The 13,571-nt window shown below is 42.8% G+C and overlaps 1 protein-coding gene across 1 annotated transcript in view; it reads right to left on the reverse strand.

Annotated features, from left to right (window-relative positions):
- The window catches only part of LOC137436513 (glutamate receptor-interacting protein 2), a 535,867-nt gene that overhangs the window by 230,681 nt on the left and 291,615 nt on the right, over nt 1–13,571 (reverse strand). Inside the window, exon 12 of the mRNA XM_068130374.2 lies at nt 8,097–8,242. Coding sequence (XP_067986475.2) covers nt 8,097–8,242 — 146 coding nt within the window. The remainder of the gene's footprint in view (nt 1–8,096; nt 8,243–13,571) is intronic.

The raw sequence follows: 13,571 nt of genomic DNA on the forward strand, positions 1-13,571 counted from the left end.
GCAATTCTTACAGAATGAAATGGCCACCAGTACACCAAACAGCAATTCTTGCAGAATGAAATGGCCACCAGTACACCAAACAGCAATTCTTGCAGAATGAAATGGCCACCAGTACACCAAACAGCAATTCTTCCAGAATGAAATGGCCACCAGTACACCAAACAGCAATTCTTGCAGAATGAAATCGTCACCAATACACCAAACAGCAATTCTTGCAGAATGAAATGGCCACCAGTGCACCAAACAGCAATTCTTGCAGAATGAAATGGCCACCAGTGCACCAAACAGCAATTCTTACAGAATGAAATGCCACCAGCACACCAAACAGCAATTCTTGCAGAATGAAATGGCCACCAGTGCACCAAACAGCAATTCTTGCAGAATGAAATGGCCACCAGCACACCAAACAGCAATTCTTGCAGAATGAAATGGCCACCAGTACACCAAACAGCAATTCTTGCAGAATGAAATGGCCACCAGTGCACCAAACAGCAATTCTTACAGAATGAAATGCCACCAGCACACCAAACAGCAATTCTTGCAGAATGAAATGGCCACCAGTACACCAAACAGCAATTCTTGCAGAATGAAATGGCCACCAGTGCACCAAACAGCAATTCTTGCAGAATGAAATGGCCACCAGTGCACCAAACAGCAATTCTTGCAGAATGAAATGGCCACCAGCACACCAAACAGCAATTCTTGCAGAATGAAATGGCCACCAATACACCAAACAGCAATTCTTGCAGAATGAAATGGCCACCAGTACACCAAACAGCAATTCTTGCAGAATGAAACGGCGACCAGTACAGCAAACAGCAATTCTTACAGAATGAAATGGCCACCAGTACACCAAACAGCAATTCTTGCAGAATGAAATGGCCACCAGTACACCAAACAGCAATTCTTGCAGAATGAAATGGCCACCAGTACAGCAAACAGCAATTCTTACAGAATGAAATGGCCACCAGCACACCAAACAGCAATTCTTACAGAATGAAATGGCCACTAGCACACCAAACAGCAATTCTTGCAGAATGAAATGGCCACCAGTACACCAAACAGCAATTCTTGCAGAATGAAATGGCCACCAGTACACCAAACAGCAATTCTTACAGAATGAAATGGCCACTAGCACACCAAACAGCAATTCTTGCAGAATGAAATGGCCACCAGTGCACCAAACAGCAATTCTTGCAGAATGAAATGGCCACCAGTACACCAAACAGCAATTCTTACAGAATGAAATGGCCACTAGCACACCAAACAGCAATTCTTGCAGAATGAAATGGCCACTAGCACACCAAACAGCAATTCTTGCAGAATGAAATGGCCACCAGTGCACCAAACAGCAATTCTTGCAGAATGAAATGGCCACCAGTACACCAAACAGCAATTCTTACAGAATGAAATGGCCACTAGCACACCAAACAGCAATTCTTGCAGAATGAAATGGCCACCAGTACACCAAACAGCAATTCTTGCAGAATGAAATGGCCACCAGCACACCAAACAGCAATTCTTGCAGAATGAAATGGCCACTAGCACACCAAACAGCAATTCTTGCAGAATGAAATGGCCACCAGTACACCAAACAGCAATTCTTGCAGAATGAAATGGCCACTAGCACACCAAACAGCAATTCTTGCAGAATGAAATGGCCACCAGTGCACCAAACAGCAATTCTTGCAGAATGAAATGGCCACCAGTGCACCAAACAGCAATTCTTGCAGAATGAAATGGCCACCAGTACACCAAACAGCAATTCTTACAGAATGAAATGGCCACTAGCACACCAAACAGCAATTCTTGCAGAATGAAATGGCCACCAGTACACCAAACAGCAATTCTTACAGAATGAAATGGCCACTAGCACACCAAACAGCAATTCTTGCAGAATGAAATGGCCACCAGTACACCAAACAGCAATTCTTGCAGAATGAAATGGCCACCAGTACACCAAACAGCAATTCTTGCAGAATGAAATCGCCACCAGCACACCAAACAGCAATTCTTGCAGAATGAAATGGCCACTAGCACACCAAACAGCAATTCTTGCAGAATGAAATGGCTACCAGCACACCAAACAGCAATTCTTGCAGAATGAAATGGGCACCAGTGCACCAAACAGCAAATCTTGCAGAATGAAATGGCCACCAGTACAATAAACAGCAATTCTTGCAGAATGAAATGGCCACCAGTACATCAAACAGCAATTCTTGCAGAATGAAATGGCCACCAGTGCACCAAACAGCAATTCTTACAGAATGAAATGGCCACCAGTGCACCAAACAGCTATTCTTGCAGAATGAAATGGCCACCAGTGCACCAAACAGCAATTCTTGCAGAATGAAATGGCCACCAGTACAATAAACAGCAATTCTTACAGAATGAAATGGCCACCAGTGCACCAAACAGCAATTCTTGCAGAATGAAATGGCCACCAGTACACCAAACAGCAATTCTTGCAGAATGAAATGGCCACCAGTGCACCAAACAGCAATTCTTGCAGAATGAAATGGCCACCAGTGCACCAAACAGCAATTCTTACAGAATGAAATGGCCACCAGTACAATAAACAGCAATTCTTGCAGAATGTAATGGCCACCAGTGCACCAAACAGCAATTCTTGCAGAATGAAATGGCCACCAGTACAATAAACAGCAATTCTTGCAGAATGAAATGGCCACCAGTGCACCAAACAGCAATTCTTGCAGAATGAAATGGCCACCAGTACACCAAACAGCAATTCTTGCAGAATGAAATGGCCACCAGTACACCAAACAGCAATTCTTGCAGAATGAAATTGCCACCAGTACACCAAACAGCAATTCTTACAGAATGAAATGGCCACCAGTACACCAAACAGCAATTCTTACAGAATGAAATGGCCACCAGCACACCAAACAGCAATTCTTGCAGAATGAAATGGCCACCAGCACACCAAACAGCAATTCTTGCAGAATGAAATGGCCACCAGCACACCAAACAGCAATTCTTGCAGAATGAAATGGCCACCAGCACACGAAACAGCAATTCTTGCAGAATGAAATGGCCACCAGTACACCAAACAGCAATTCTTGCAGAATAAAATGGCCACCAGCACACCAAACAGCAATTCTTGCAGAATGAAATGGCCACCAGCACACCAAACAGCAATTCTTACAGAATTAAATGGCCACCAGTACACCAAACAGCAATTCTTGCAGAATGAAATGGCCACCAGTACACCAAACAGCAATTCTTGCAAAATGAAATGGCCACCAGCACACCAAACAGCAATTCTTACAGAATTAAATGGCCACCAGTACACCAAACAGCAATTCTTGCAGAATGAAATTGCTACCAGTACACCAAACAGCAATTCTTAGAGAATGAAATGGCCACCAGTACACCAAACAGCAATTCTTACAGAATGAAATTGCCACCAGTACACCAAACAGCAATTCTTACAGAATGAAATGGCCACCAGTACACCAAACAGCAATTCTTGCAGAATGAAATGGCCACCAGTACACCAATAAGCAATTCTTACAGAATGAAATGGCCACCAGCACACCAAACAGCAATTCTTGCAGAATGAAATGGCCACCAGTACACCAAACAGCAATTCTTACAGAATGAAATGGCCACCAGCACACCAAACAGCAATTCTTGCAGAATGAAATGGCCACCAGTACACCAAACAGCAATTCTTGCAGAATGAAATTGCCACCAGTACACCAAACAGCAATTCTTGCAGAATGAAATTGCCACCAGTACACCAAACAGCAATTCTTGCAGAATGAAATGGCCACCAGTGCACCAAACAGCAATTCTTGCAGAATGAAATGGCCACCAGTCCACCAAACAGCAATTCTTGCAGAATGAAATGGCCACCAGCACACCAAACAGCAATTCTTGCAGAATGAAATGGCCACCAGTGCACCAAACAGCAATTCTTGCAGAATGAAATGGCCACCAGTGCACCAAACAGCAATTCTTGCAGAATGAAATGGCCACCAGTACACCAAACAGCAATTCTTGCAGAATGAAATGGCCACCAGTACACCAAACAGCAATTCTTGCAGAATGAAATGGCCACCAGTGCACCAAACAGCAATTCTTGCAGAATGAAATGGCCACCAGTACACCAAACAGCAATTCTTGCAGAATGAAATGGCCACCAGTGCACCAAACAGCAATTCTTGCAGAATGAAATGGCCACCAGTGCACCAAACAGCAATTCATGCAGAATGAAATGGCCACCAGTACACCAAACAGCAATTCTTGCAGAATGAAATGGCCACCAGTACACCAAACAGCAATTTTTGCAGAATGAAATCGCCACCAGTACACCAAACAGCAATTCTTGCAGAATGAAATGGCCACCAGCACACCAAACAGCAATTCTTACAGAATGAAATGGCCACCAGTACACCAAACAGCAATTCTTGCACGAAAGTGCTTTGCACGAGGCTGTTGTTCGTTTCGCCATAAACGAGTGTTTTGTGAATGTTCATGCTCAGAACGATGAAACCAAATTTTGTCTATAAAAAGTACAACATCGAAATCTTTGTCTTGTTCTCTTCCAATCCTCAGGAGCCACTCATAGTGGGATCCACCTTTCTCTTTATCTGGCTCCAGTAGCTGATGCACCGCATGAATGTTGCAGGGATAACGTTTGACTGTCTTGACCGCCTTTCTTGCACTGGAATATGAACAGTGAGCTTGTTGTGCTGAACATCTCAGAGATTTATTCGGGTTCTTGCTTCCATTCTTTCCTGTACTTCAACCACTTTCTCTGGTGTAACAACGCTGTGCTGGTGCATGTGCTTTTTGACTTTCATGCACCCTGTTTCTCTAAACTGCTTCACCAGTTTCCATGTCACTGATTTCGAAGGTTTCGTACGACCACCAAGGCGACTCTTAACGGCAATTTGACATTTCCCAAAGGATGAATTATTGATGTAATGTTGGTCGAAAAACTTCCACAGTGAGCGCCATGACGTGGCTTCGTGAAAACCGTTAAACGCCACTGCCGGGTCACGTGATAAATCATGATGTACTTTGTTGTACTGTATTTGGTAGGTAATAAATCACGTGACACCTGATAACTCTCAGGATCGTGTTAAGTCTTTCTGTAACATTAAGCTACATTTACGAAAAATAGTAGGTTCCTCACAGATATAGTTTTTCCTAACAGTGTATGGGAATTATTATTACTAGCAAGGTACCCGTGCTGCGCACCGGTGGGAGGAGAAGGCCAGAAGCAAACAGACAATGCAGAAACGGTGAATGCTAAAGCATGAAACCAATGAATTCCACATTCCTGTAGCACCTTCAGTCGCACATCAGACATGGACAGCAAGTTTGTGAAGGACTTCCATGAAAAACGTTCCCGTTCGCAAACAAACGGGTACGTTTGTTCCATACCCAGTCAATGGCGAATCTGCATATGGCGATCTGCGAATTTCACATTTAGAAAGTAGAAACCGTCACGGCATTTCGTCATTCACTTGAACTCGATATCTCTTTTTTCATTCCAAACAGCATAACTCCAATCACAAATGAAATAACATTAATATAAAACATAAACTTTTAACAACATCCGTGACATAAACAAATATTTAAATCCTGATGTGAAGTTCCGTACGGGTGGGTGAACACAATTACGAATTCAAAATCGTAATTGTATTCACTCAATTCCAATCATCAATTGATACTTTAACAAAACGATTAACACGATTAACGTTTAACGATTTAACATTACGATTGAATGACGGTTGTATTGGGATGTTATCAAATACGCGCATTGCGTAATCTGTCCACTTGCAGAGTCGGGTCGGGGAGGACGGTGGGGATTCATGGCAGGTTCATAATTCTCATCAAAATCGAAACAGTATTTGTAGAATTTCAATAAAAGCCGCATCACTGTTCATATCGGTAAATATTATTCCATTGTGTTTGGAAAAACTGGAAAATTGGAAAAATTGGAAAAACAATATAGCCTATTTACTCCAGGGGGTCCCAGGAATACCCACCCAAAATATCGTTGCGATCGGTTCAGCCGTTTTTGCGGTACCTGGGAACGGACGGACGGACATTTGGTGAATTATAGTAAGATATATATATTTTTTATGTTGAAGGCTCCAGGCATGGACTATATAGCCCTCATCGAGGCCAAGCTTTCAATTTAGGGTTCTCAAATAAATAAATAAATCATCCTGTACGTGAAAATTAAACAAGGACGAAATAAAGTGTAATTCACAATCATGTGAGATTCTGTCATCTCATGATATTTTATGTGACAGACAGACTTGGCAAGCATATTATTATATAGCTAGGAGGAAAATAATTGCTGTTAGGTGTGATGTCATCACTAAGCAAATCATAATGGCTTTGCAAGAAAAAAGAAACTGAAATGAACAAGAATTCAAACAGACTACACAGAACAGCAATTAAACAATTAAATATTCAGGATCAATAATTCAAATAGACTGAATAGCAATTCAACAATTAAATATTTATGAGCAAACCTTTAAAATGTCCTTTACACTAATGGTGCCAATAGGGTTGTAATATGGTATGACATTTTAATGTTCCTCTTATGTTAGAAAAAAGACCATTATTCCCAGTTAGTGTTATACTGTACGTGGTAGGTTACCATGCTGGTTGTCTCTTTCATTGTTGAGATGGAGTCTGTTTATTAGAATTTTAAATCATGACAATTTGTCTGAAAAAACATTGATCAACAAGAACGGCGCTCGGTAGAGCACATACATCTGCCAGGCTGAACAGTCGATGCTTTGTGTCCCACTGATAGGCCTGGTTATGGATTCGGACCTCAACCAAAATCTAATCTGCTTGTTCTTGTCACCTAAGCAACTCATCCACCAAGTTTAGTCACAACTCGTCCACAACGTTTTTCAAAATATCATGTTGTTTATCGCTTTTCGCCCTGTCACTCAATGGTGAAGAATCACTTAAAAATTAAATAATTCTCGTATCCGAATCCATATTCAGATCTTCACCAAAATCGAATCGATTCGGTGTTGTCACACACCCAACCTGTCCACCAAGTTTCAGCCAAATCCGTCCATAACATTTTGAGATATCCTGCTATAAATCGGTTTTAGTCCTATCTCTCAATGGTGAAGAATCACTTTAAAAATTAAATAATTCTCGTATCCGAATCCATATTCAGATCTTCACCAAAATCGAATCGATTCGGTGTTGTCACACACCCAACCTGTCCACCAAGTTTCAGCCAAATCCGTCCACAACGTTTTGAGATATCCTGCTATAAATCGGTTTTAGTCCGATCTCTCAATAGTGAAGAATCACTTTAAAAATTAAATAATTCTCGTATCCGAATCCATATTCAGATCTTCACCAAAATCGAATCGATTCGGTGTTGTCACACACCCAACCTGTCCACCAAGTTTCAGCCAAATCCGTCCACAACGTTTTGAGATATCCTGCTATAAATCGGTTTTAGTCCGATCTCTCAATAGTGAAGAATCACTTTAAAAATTAAATAATTCTCGTATCCGAATCCATATTCAGATCTTCACCAAAATCGAATCGATTCGGTGTTGTCACACACCCAACCTGTCCACCAAGTTTCAGCCAAATCCGTCCACAACGTTTTGAGATATCCTGCTATAAATCGGTTTTAGTCCGATCTCTCAATGGTGAAGAATCACTTAAAAATTCTACGAGCCGGATCCGGATTCGAATCTTCACCAAAATATTGTTGATCACAACTTTTTGAGATATCTTTTTCACAGAGAGACAGACAGACAGGGGTGAAAATATAACCTCCATCCACCTTCGGTGGCGGAGGTAATAAATGAACGGACTGTGGAAGAATAAGAGCCATTTTTAAGAAGAATATAAGAACTTGACCAACAGGCATCAGGAGTCTTGTTTTGTAGCGCTGCAGGCTCCATTTGATTTTATGCTCTTGTAACATATGCTTTATGGATTGTGGTGGCATGCACAGCTACACATGATCAATGGTGGTGGAACTAACTCGTAAAACAAATTAAAGGTGATACAACACACTAATGCAATTGATTGGTCGTATTTCCTTGGAAAACCACTTTCTGTACCTGCCACATCAAATTCCAGCTCCAACTTGGCAGAACCTGCCAGGGCAGCTTCCTGGAGGTACCTGGCTGCTTCAGCCACTGATAGTCCGCATGTGGAAATCCCATTAATCACCAGAAGTCGGTCTCCGACCTGCAGCATTCCACACCTGTGAAGAACATTACCATTGGATTTATCTTGGAGATCATCAAGTGTCTCATCGACCCATTAGTGTTTCCAACCCACATTAGTACACAATCCTTATCCATGATCAGGAGGCAACAACAATTTTTGTTACCTGAGAATACAAACAACAACAACAACAACAACTGTATTTCCATTCATGTTTTAAACAAAATTAGAGTTATTAAGTCTTTCAAAAGAGAAAACAAATATAAACAAAAACAACTCAATACATGGCAACAGGAGGCAACAACAATTTTTGTTACCTGAGAATACAAACAACAACAACAACAACTGTATTTCCATTCATGTTTTAAACAAAATAGTTATTAAGTCTTTCAAAAGAGAAAACAAATATAAACAAAAACAACTCAATACATGGCGGCATGCCAACTCAACTATGGAATTTTATATCATTAATAAAGCCATCCTACCAATATTAAGTGATAATTTCCCTGCGCTCACGAAGCGAAAAGCGGGGTTAAGCATTCGGGTATATACGTGTGCCGTGTGCCATACGTGTCTGCATTTTAAAAATTCATTTGCTCGTCAACCGTTGGTCCGATTGACACGAAATTTTACCATAGAAGCGCCTCCGCCTGTATAATTTTTTAATTCATGATTATGACGTCATAGGTCACGTGGTACGGACGCCATCTTGGAAAAACGTTACACCTCTATATCTCCCAAACCGCTTAATGCAAAAAAATTGAAACATGGCTCATTGTCAAGTACACCCCATGGGGAATGAGATATGTTCATGGTGAATATCATAGGTGCCTCCATTATGACATCATAGTTCGACAAGTACAATGCTTGATCTGATCAGTATGAAAAAAAAAAAATCCTCTGCAGCTGTTAGTCCGATGATCACGAAATTGTCAGCATAGGAGCGACTTCTCCTGTATAATTTTTTAATGATAATTATAACGTCATAGGTCACGTGGTACAAACGCCATCTTGGAAAAAATCGAAAAAAGTTGTACCTCTATATCTCTGAAACCGCTCCATGGAAAACAAGTACAAAAAGTTTTAATTAAAACAAAAGCCGCGTCGATGTTACACAATGCCTAGATGCAGCTGTGCCTATAACGTCGATGTTATAGGCACAGGACATTCCTATTGATTCGATTACTTGATGTTATTTTTGTGCAAAGTGAAAATATATCTCGGCAATTTCCCGTGTGTGGCGACGAATTTTTAATGTATCTCGGCATTTTCCCGTCTGTTATTTCAGGCGGTGTATGACTGACCATGCCGCGATATAAAATATATATATCTCGGCAATTTCCCGTGTGTGGCGACACGTGAACGAAGCTATGCTCCTCTCTCCACATTATTGTGACGACGTATAAATTAAATATTTCATCGTGACGATTATCATCAAATGGACGAATTTTTAATATATCTCAGCATTTTCCCGTCTGTTATTTCAGGCGGTGTATGACTGACCATGCCGCGATTTAAACAAAATATATATATCTCGGCATTTTCCCGTCTGTTATTTCAGGCGGTGTATGACTGACCATGCCGCGATTAAAAAAAACAAACAATATATCTCGGCATTTTCCCGTCTGTTATTTCGGGCGGTGTATGACTGACCATGCTGCGATTTAAACAAAATATATCTCAATGGACTTGAAGTTACAGGCCTTTGAGAATTCATTTCGTTCTATAAAGGGCAACTTTCATCGGATTTTCTTCCCGTTTTTTTTCAACCGAGTCTAAAACTATGTTAGCGACTGTGAAAAATGAAATGATATATCGAATTTGATTTTAAAGAAAACTGTGTGAGAGAGCAAGACACCACGGGCCTACAAAACAGGCCTCAAAGCTATGCGAGTTAATAAAATGGTGGATATTTGTTTATATGAAGCCTCTCCCACAATGGGTGGAGCTATGGTTCCCAGAATGGGTGGAGCTTTGAGGTTTTGTCTTCTCTGCAAGAACAAGAACAAGAAGAAGAAGAAGAGGAACAAGAACAAGAACAACAGCAGAGGGCACTCTATGAGGAGCGTCTGCGACGCGGCTAAAAATTGAAACATGGCTCATTGTAAAGAACTCCATATGGGGAATAGGCGAATAGGTGTTGTTAACGATGACGTCATTGGTGACAATTATGACGTCATAATTCAACAGGGGCAACACTTAGTCTGATCAGTTTGAAATGTATTGAGCGTGATCTATGCAAGAATTATATTAGAGAATATAAATTTATGATGTCATCGCTCACGTGGTCTGGCAGCCATATTGGATCCAAGAAAAAAGATGTTCAAAAACAGAAGAGTTGGTTCGCAACAAGTTGACTGCGCAGGATAAGTATTCTATGAATACCATCTAGTTTTCTCGAGGAATCCAGGCCTTAGTAAAGCGCTGGAAAAAATGCATTGGACGCAATGGAGATTATGTTGAAAAATAACAGTTGCTACACACATACATGCAATAAACAAGTTGTGAAAAATATTTTAAGGTAACTTATTGACAGCCCCTCGTATATACGTATACATATATATATATATATATATATATATATATATATATATATTGTTGCGAATATGGAATTTGGCCTCCATATCCGCTTGTAAATATTCCCCTATTTTCTCCAATACTCCCCAACTTTCCCCAATCCCCCATTCCCTAGTCCCATTGCATGTAAATAACAATCAGTAGAGCCGACCTTCCCCTTATTCCCCCATTAAATGTCGTGCCCTGGTCCACCGCACCACACGTAGACAACTTTCGGACATCTTCCTAGTTATTCTTATTCTATGTCAGTTAAGGCCTCGTCTCCATTAATTATGACTCTTCGTTGTACCAGAATGTGATTATATGGCATCAGTAGTGAGTTTAGGACCTTTCCCATACCTCCTCCCATCTTCTTCCCCAAACAACAACAATAACAACAACTACAACAACAATTACAACTACAACAACAATTACAACTACAACAACTACAACAACAATTACAACTACAACTACAACTACGACTACAACAACAGAGGGGCGGGGAGTGTGCGTCCTCACACCGGCTCGGTTACCCGCCATGACCATGCGCTCCACGGCGTTACCCCGAAGGGGCTGGCTGTCAGCTCCTCGTCAGGGGCGGAGCCAGTAACCCCCCCACGCACCCAATGAGAAGCAACGTGCCGATTCCATCTGGGGCGGAGCTAACGAGCCGAGGGCGTGTCACTCCCCGCCGGATATACGCGGCCCCGCGCCGGATGTGACGTCAGATGCGCCTCAGCTTGGAGAGAGAAGCCACCGCCACCCCCAGCGCGACGATACCTCCCCGCATCTTTGGACCGGACCGGACCGTACTGTACCCTGCCCCGAGCCCAGGAGGACCTGGAGCCATCGATCCTGCCTTTCCTAGCCATCAAACCCCCGTGTGAGTCAGCCGTTGTCCCGTTTGTCTGTCGTCTGTCCGGGGTTAATATAAGAGTGTGTCTAAGTGCCTGTCTTCCTGTAATATACCTCTAGCCCCTGTAATCTAACCTTTTCCGTACGAATATACTTGAGAATCGAAACATTGGTGTCGTATTGTGTTATTGTAATCCAGCCGGGTGTCTTCTTTTTCTTATTGAGCCAGCATCGCGCGACTAGTCAACGTTCGGGCACAATCGGGTAACTTGTGCAGACGTGGTCATACCATAAAACCGCTCGGTAAATAACATCCAAGCCACGTCTGTAACAATTGGTGTCGAGGAGTGGAATTCGAACCCGGGACTAAATTTATTAGGCCCAAATTGGTAACAAGTAGAATCGATTCGGAGCGCGTTTCCCGCGCGAAATTATAACGGCGAAATTTGTAATTGTTTTACGAAACTCGAATTTTGCAAGTCGCGCTATGGCGGATCAAGACGGCTGGGGTCCGGTAGGGGAGAGTGAGGCAGGGTCGGTCCAGGACCAAATTGAGGGACATGAGGGACATGAGGAGAGCGAAACAGCGGGGGTAGCAGGTGCACAAAATGGCGCTCTCGCGCACGATGCTTCGGGCGCGCAAAAAGGCGCCTCGCTGGTCACCGTGCCCGCGACCGAAGTAGCGCCGCTGGGAAGATTGGAACTTTTTTTTATACAAATGACGGCCCTTATGGAAAAGAATAGTGAGCGATTGGAAAACCAAATGGGGGTAATGGGGAACCGGATGGATGCTCAGAGTGAGCAAATGAGGGTTGATAGTGGGCGATTAGAGGGCCAAATGAGGGGTACCGGTGAGAAGTTAGACAATAATTTTGAGGAGTTAGACAAGAAAATTGGGAAGTTAGGCAATAATTTTGAGGAGTTAGACAAGAAAATTGGGAAGTTAGACAATAATTTTGAGGGGTTAGACAACGGGATAAAAGAGGTGAAACATGGGTTAACGGGGGTAGAAAATAGAATGGCTGCCCAGGAGAATCAGATAGAGGGAGTGAAAAATGGGTTAGAGGGGTTAGAAAACAGTATGGAAGGCAAATTGAGGGACATGAGGGACCAAGCGGAAAGGGAAGTTAAACAAATGGAGCAGCAGATAGAGGGGGTCAGAATGGGGGTAGAAACCAAACTGGATGCTCACAGGGAGGAAATGGAGCAGATGAGGGTGGCATCTGGGCAGGAGATGCAAGTGATGGGAGAGGAGATCAGAAGAGGAGTGAGTGAGGAGGTCGGAGGAGTGCGCGAGGAGGTGAGGCACTGTAAGGAGCACATGGAGAAGGAGGTGAGAAAGGGGACTGTAAAGTTACAAGGGGGCATAGAGGACCTGACGCAGGAGGTGGAGCAGCTGACGGTGGGACAAACGGAGTTAGTGGAGCAGGTTCAAAGGAACACTGCGGTATTAGGAGGGTTAAAAGCGACACAAAACGACATAAAAAACGACTTGATAGCGACAAAGAGGCAGTGTCAGACGGTACGTGAGGGACTGACAACGAGGTTGGACGAGGTGATAGAGGTAATGGAGACGAAGGACCGGCAGGTGAGGACGCACCTGGAAACGGTCAAGGTAGCCTTGGAGGACGAGCTTGAGGAGACGTACCGGGGAATGAAAGAGGTGAAGCAGAAACTAGAAGAAGTGGAAGAAGGGATGAGCGAAATTAAGAAGCGACGGAGAGGGGATAAGAAAGAAATAAAAGAGGAGATAAAAGAATTGGTCCAAAGTCTGTGTTTGGATCGTGATGATGTGCTCATTAACCGAATGAGGGATTCGCAGGTGATGGAGGAGAAGCGAAGAGGAAGAGGACCCGGTGTAAGTGGTGACCAATATGGTCGTGCGTATGATGCGCCAGGGGATTTAAGAAGCTTGGGGGTCGAGATGGACCCGGGTGTTCGTGAGAGGCCGTTGG

Source organism: Myxine glutinosa, chromosome 11, assembly GCF_964187855.1.
Source record: "Myxine glutinosa chromosome 11, kmMyxGlut1.1, whole genome shotgun sequence".
Lineage (NCBI taxonomy): Eukaryota > Metazoa > Chordata > Myxini > Myxiniformes > Myxinidae > Myxine > Myxine glutinosa.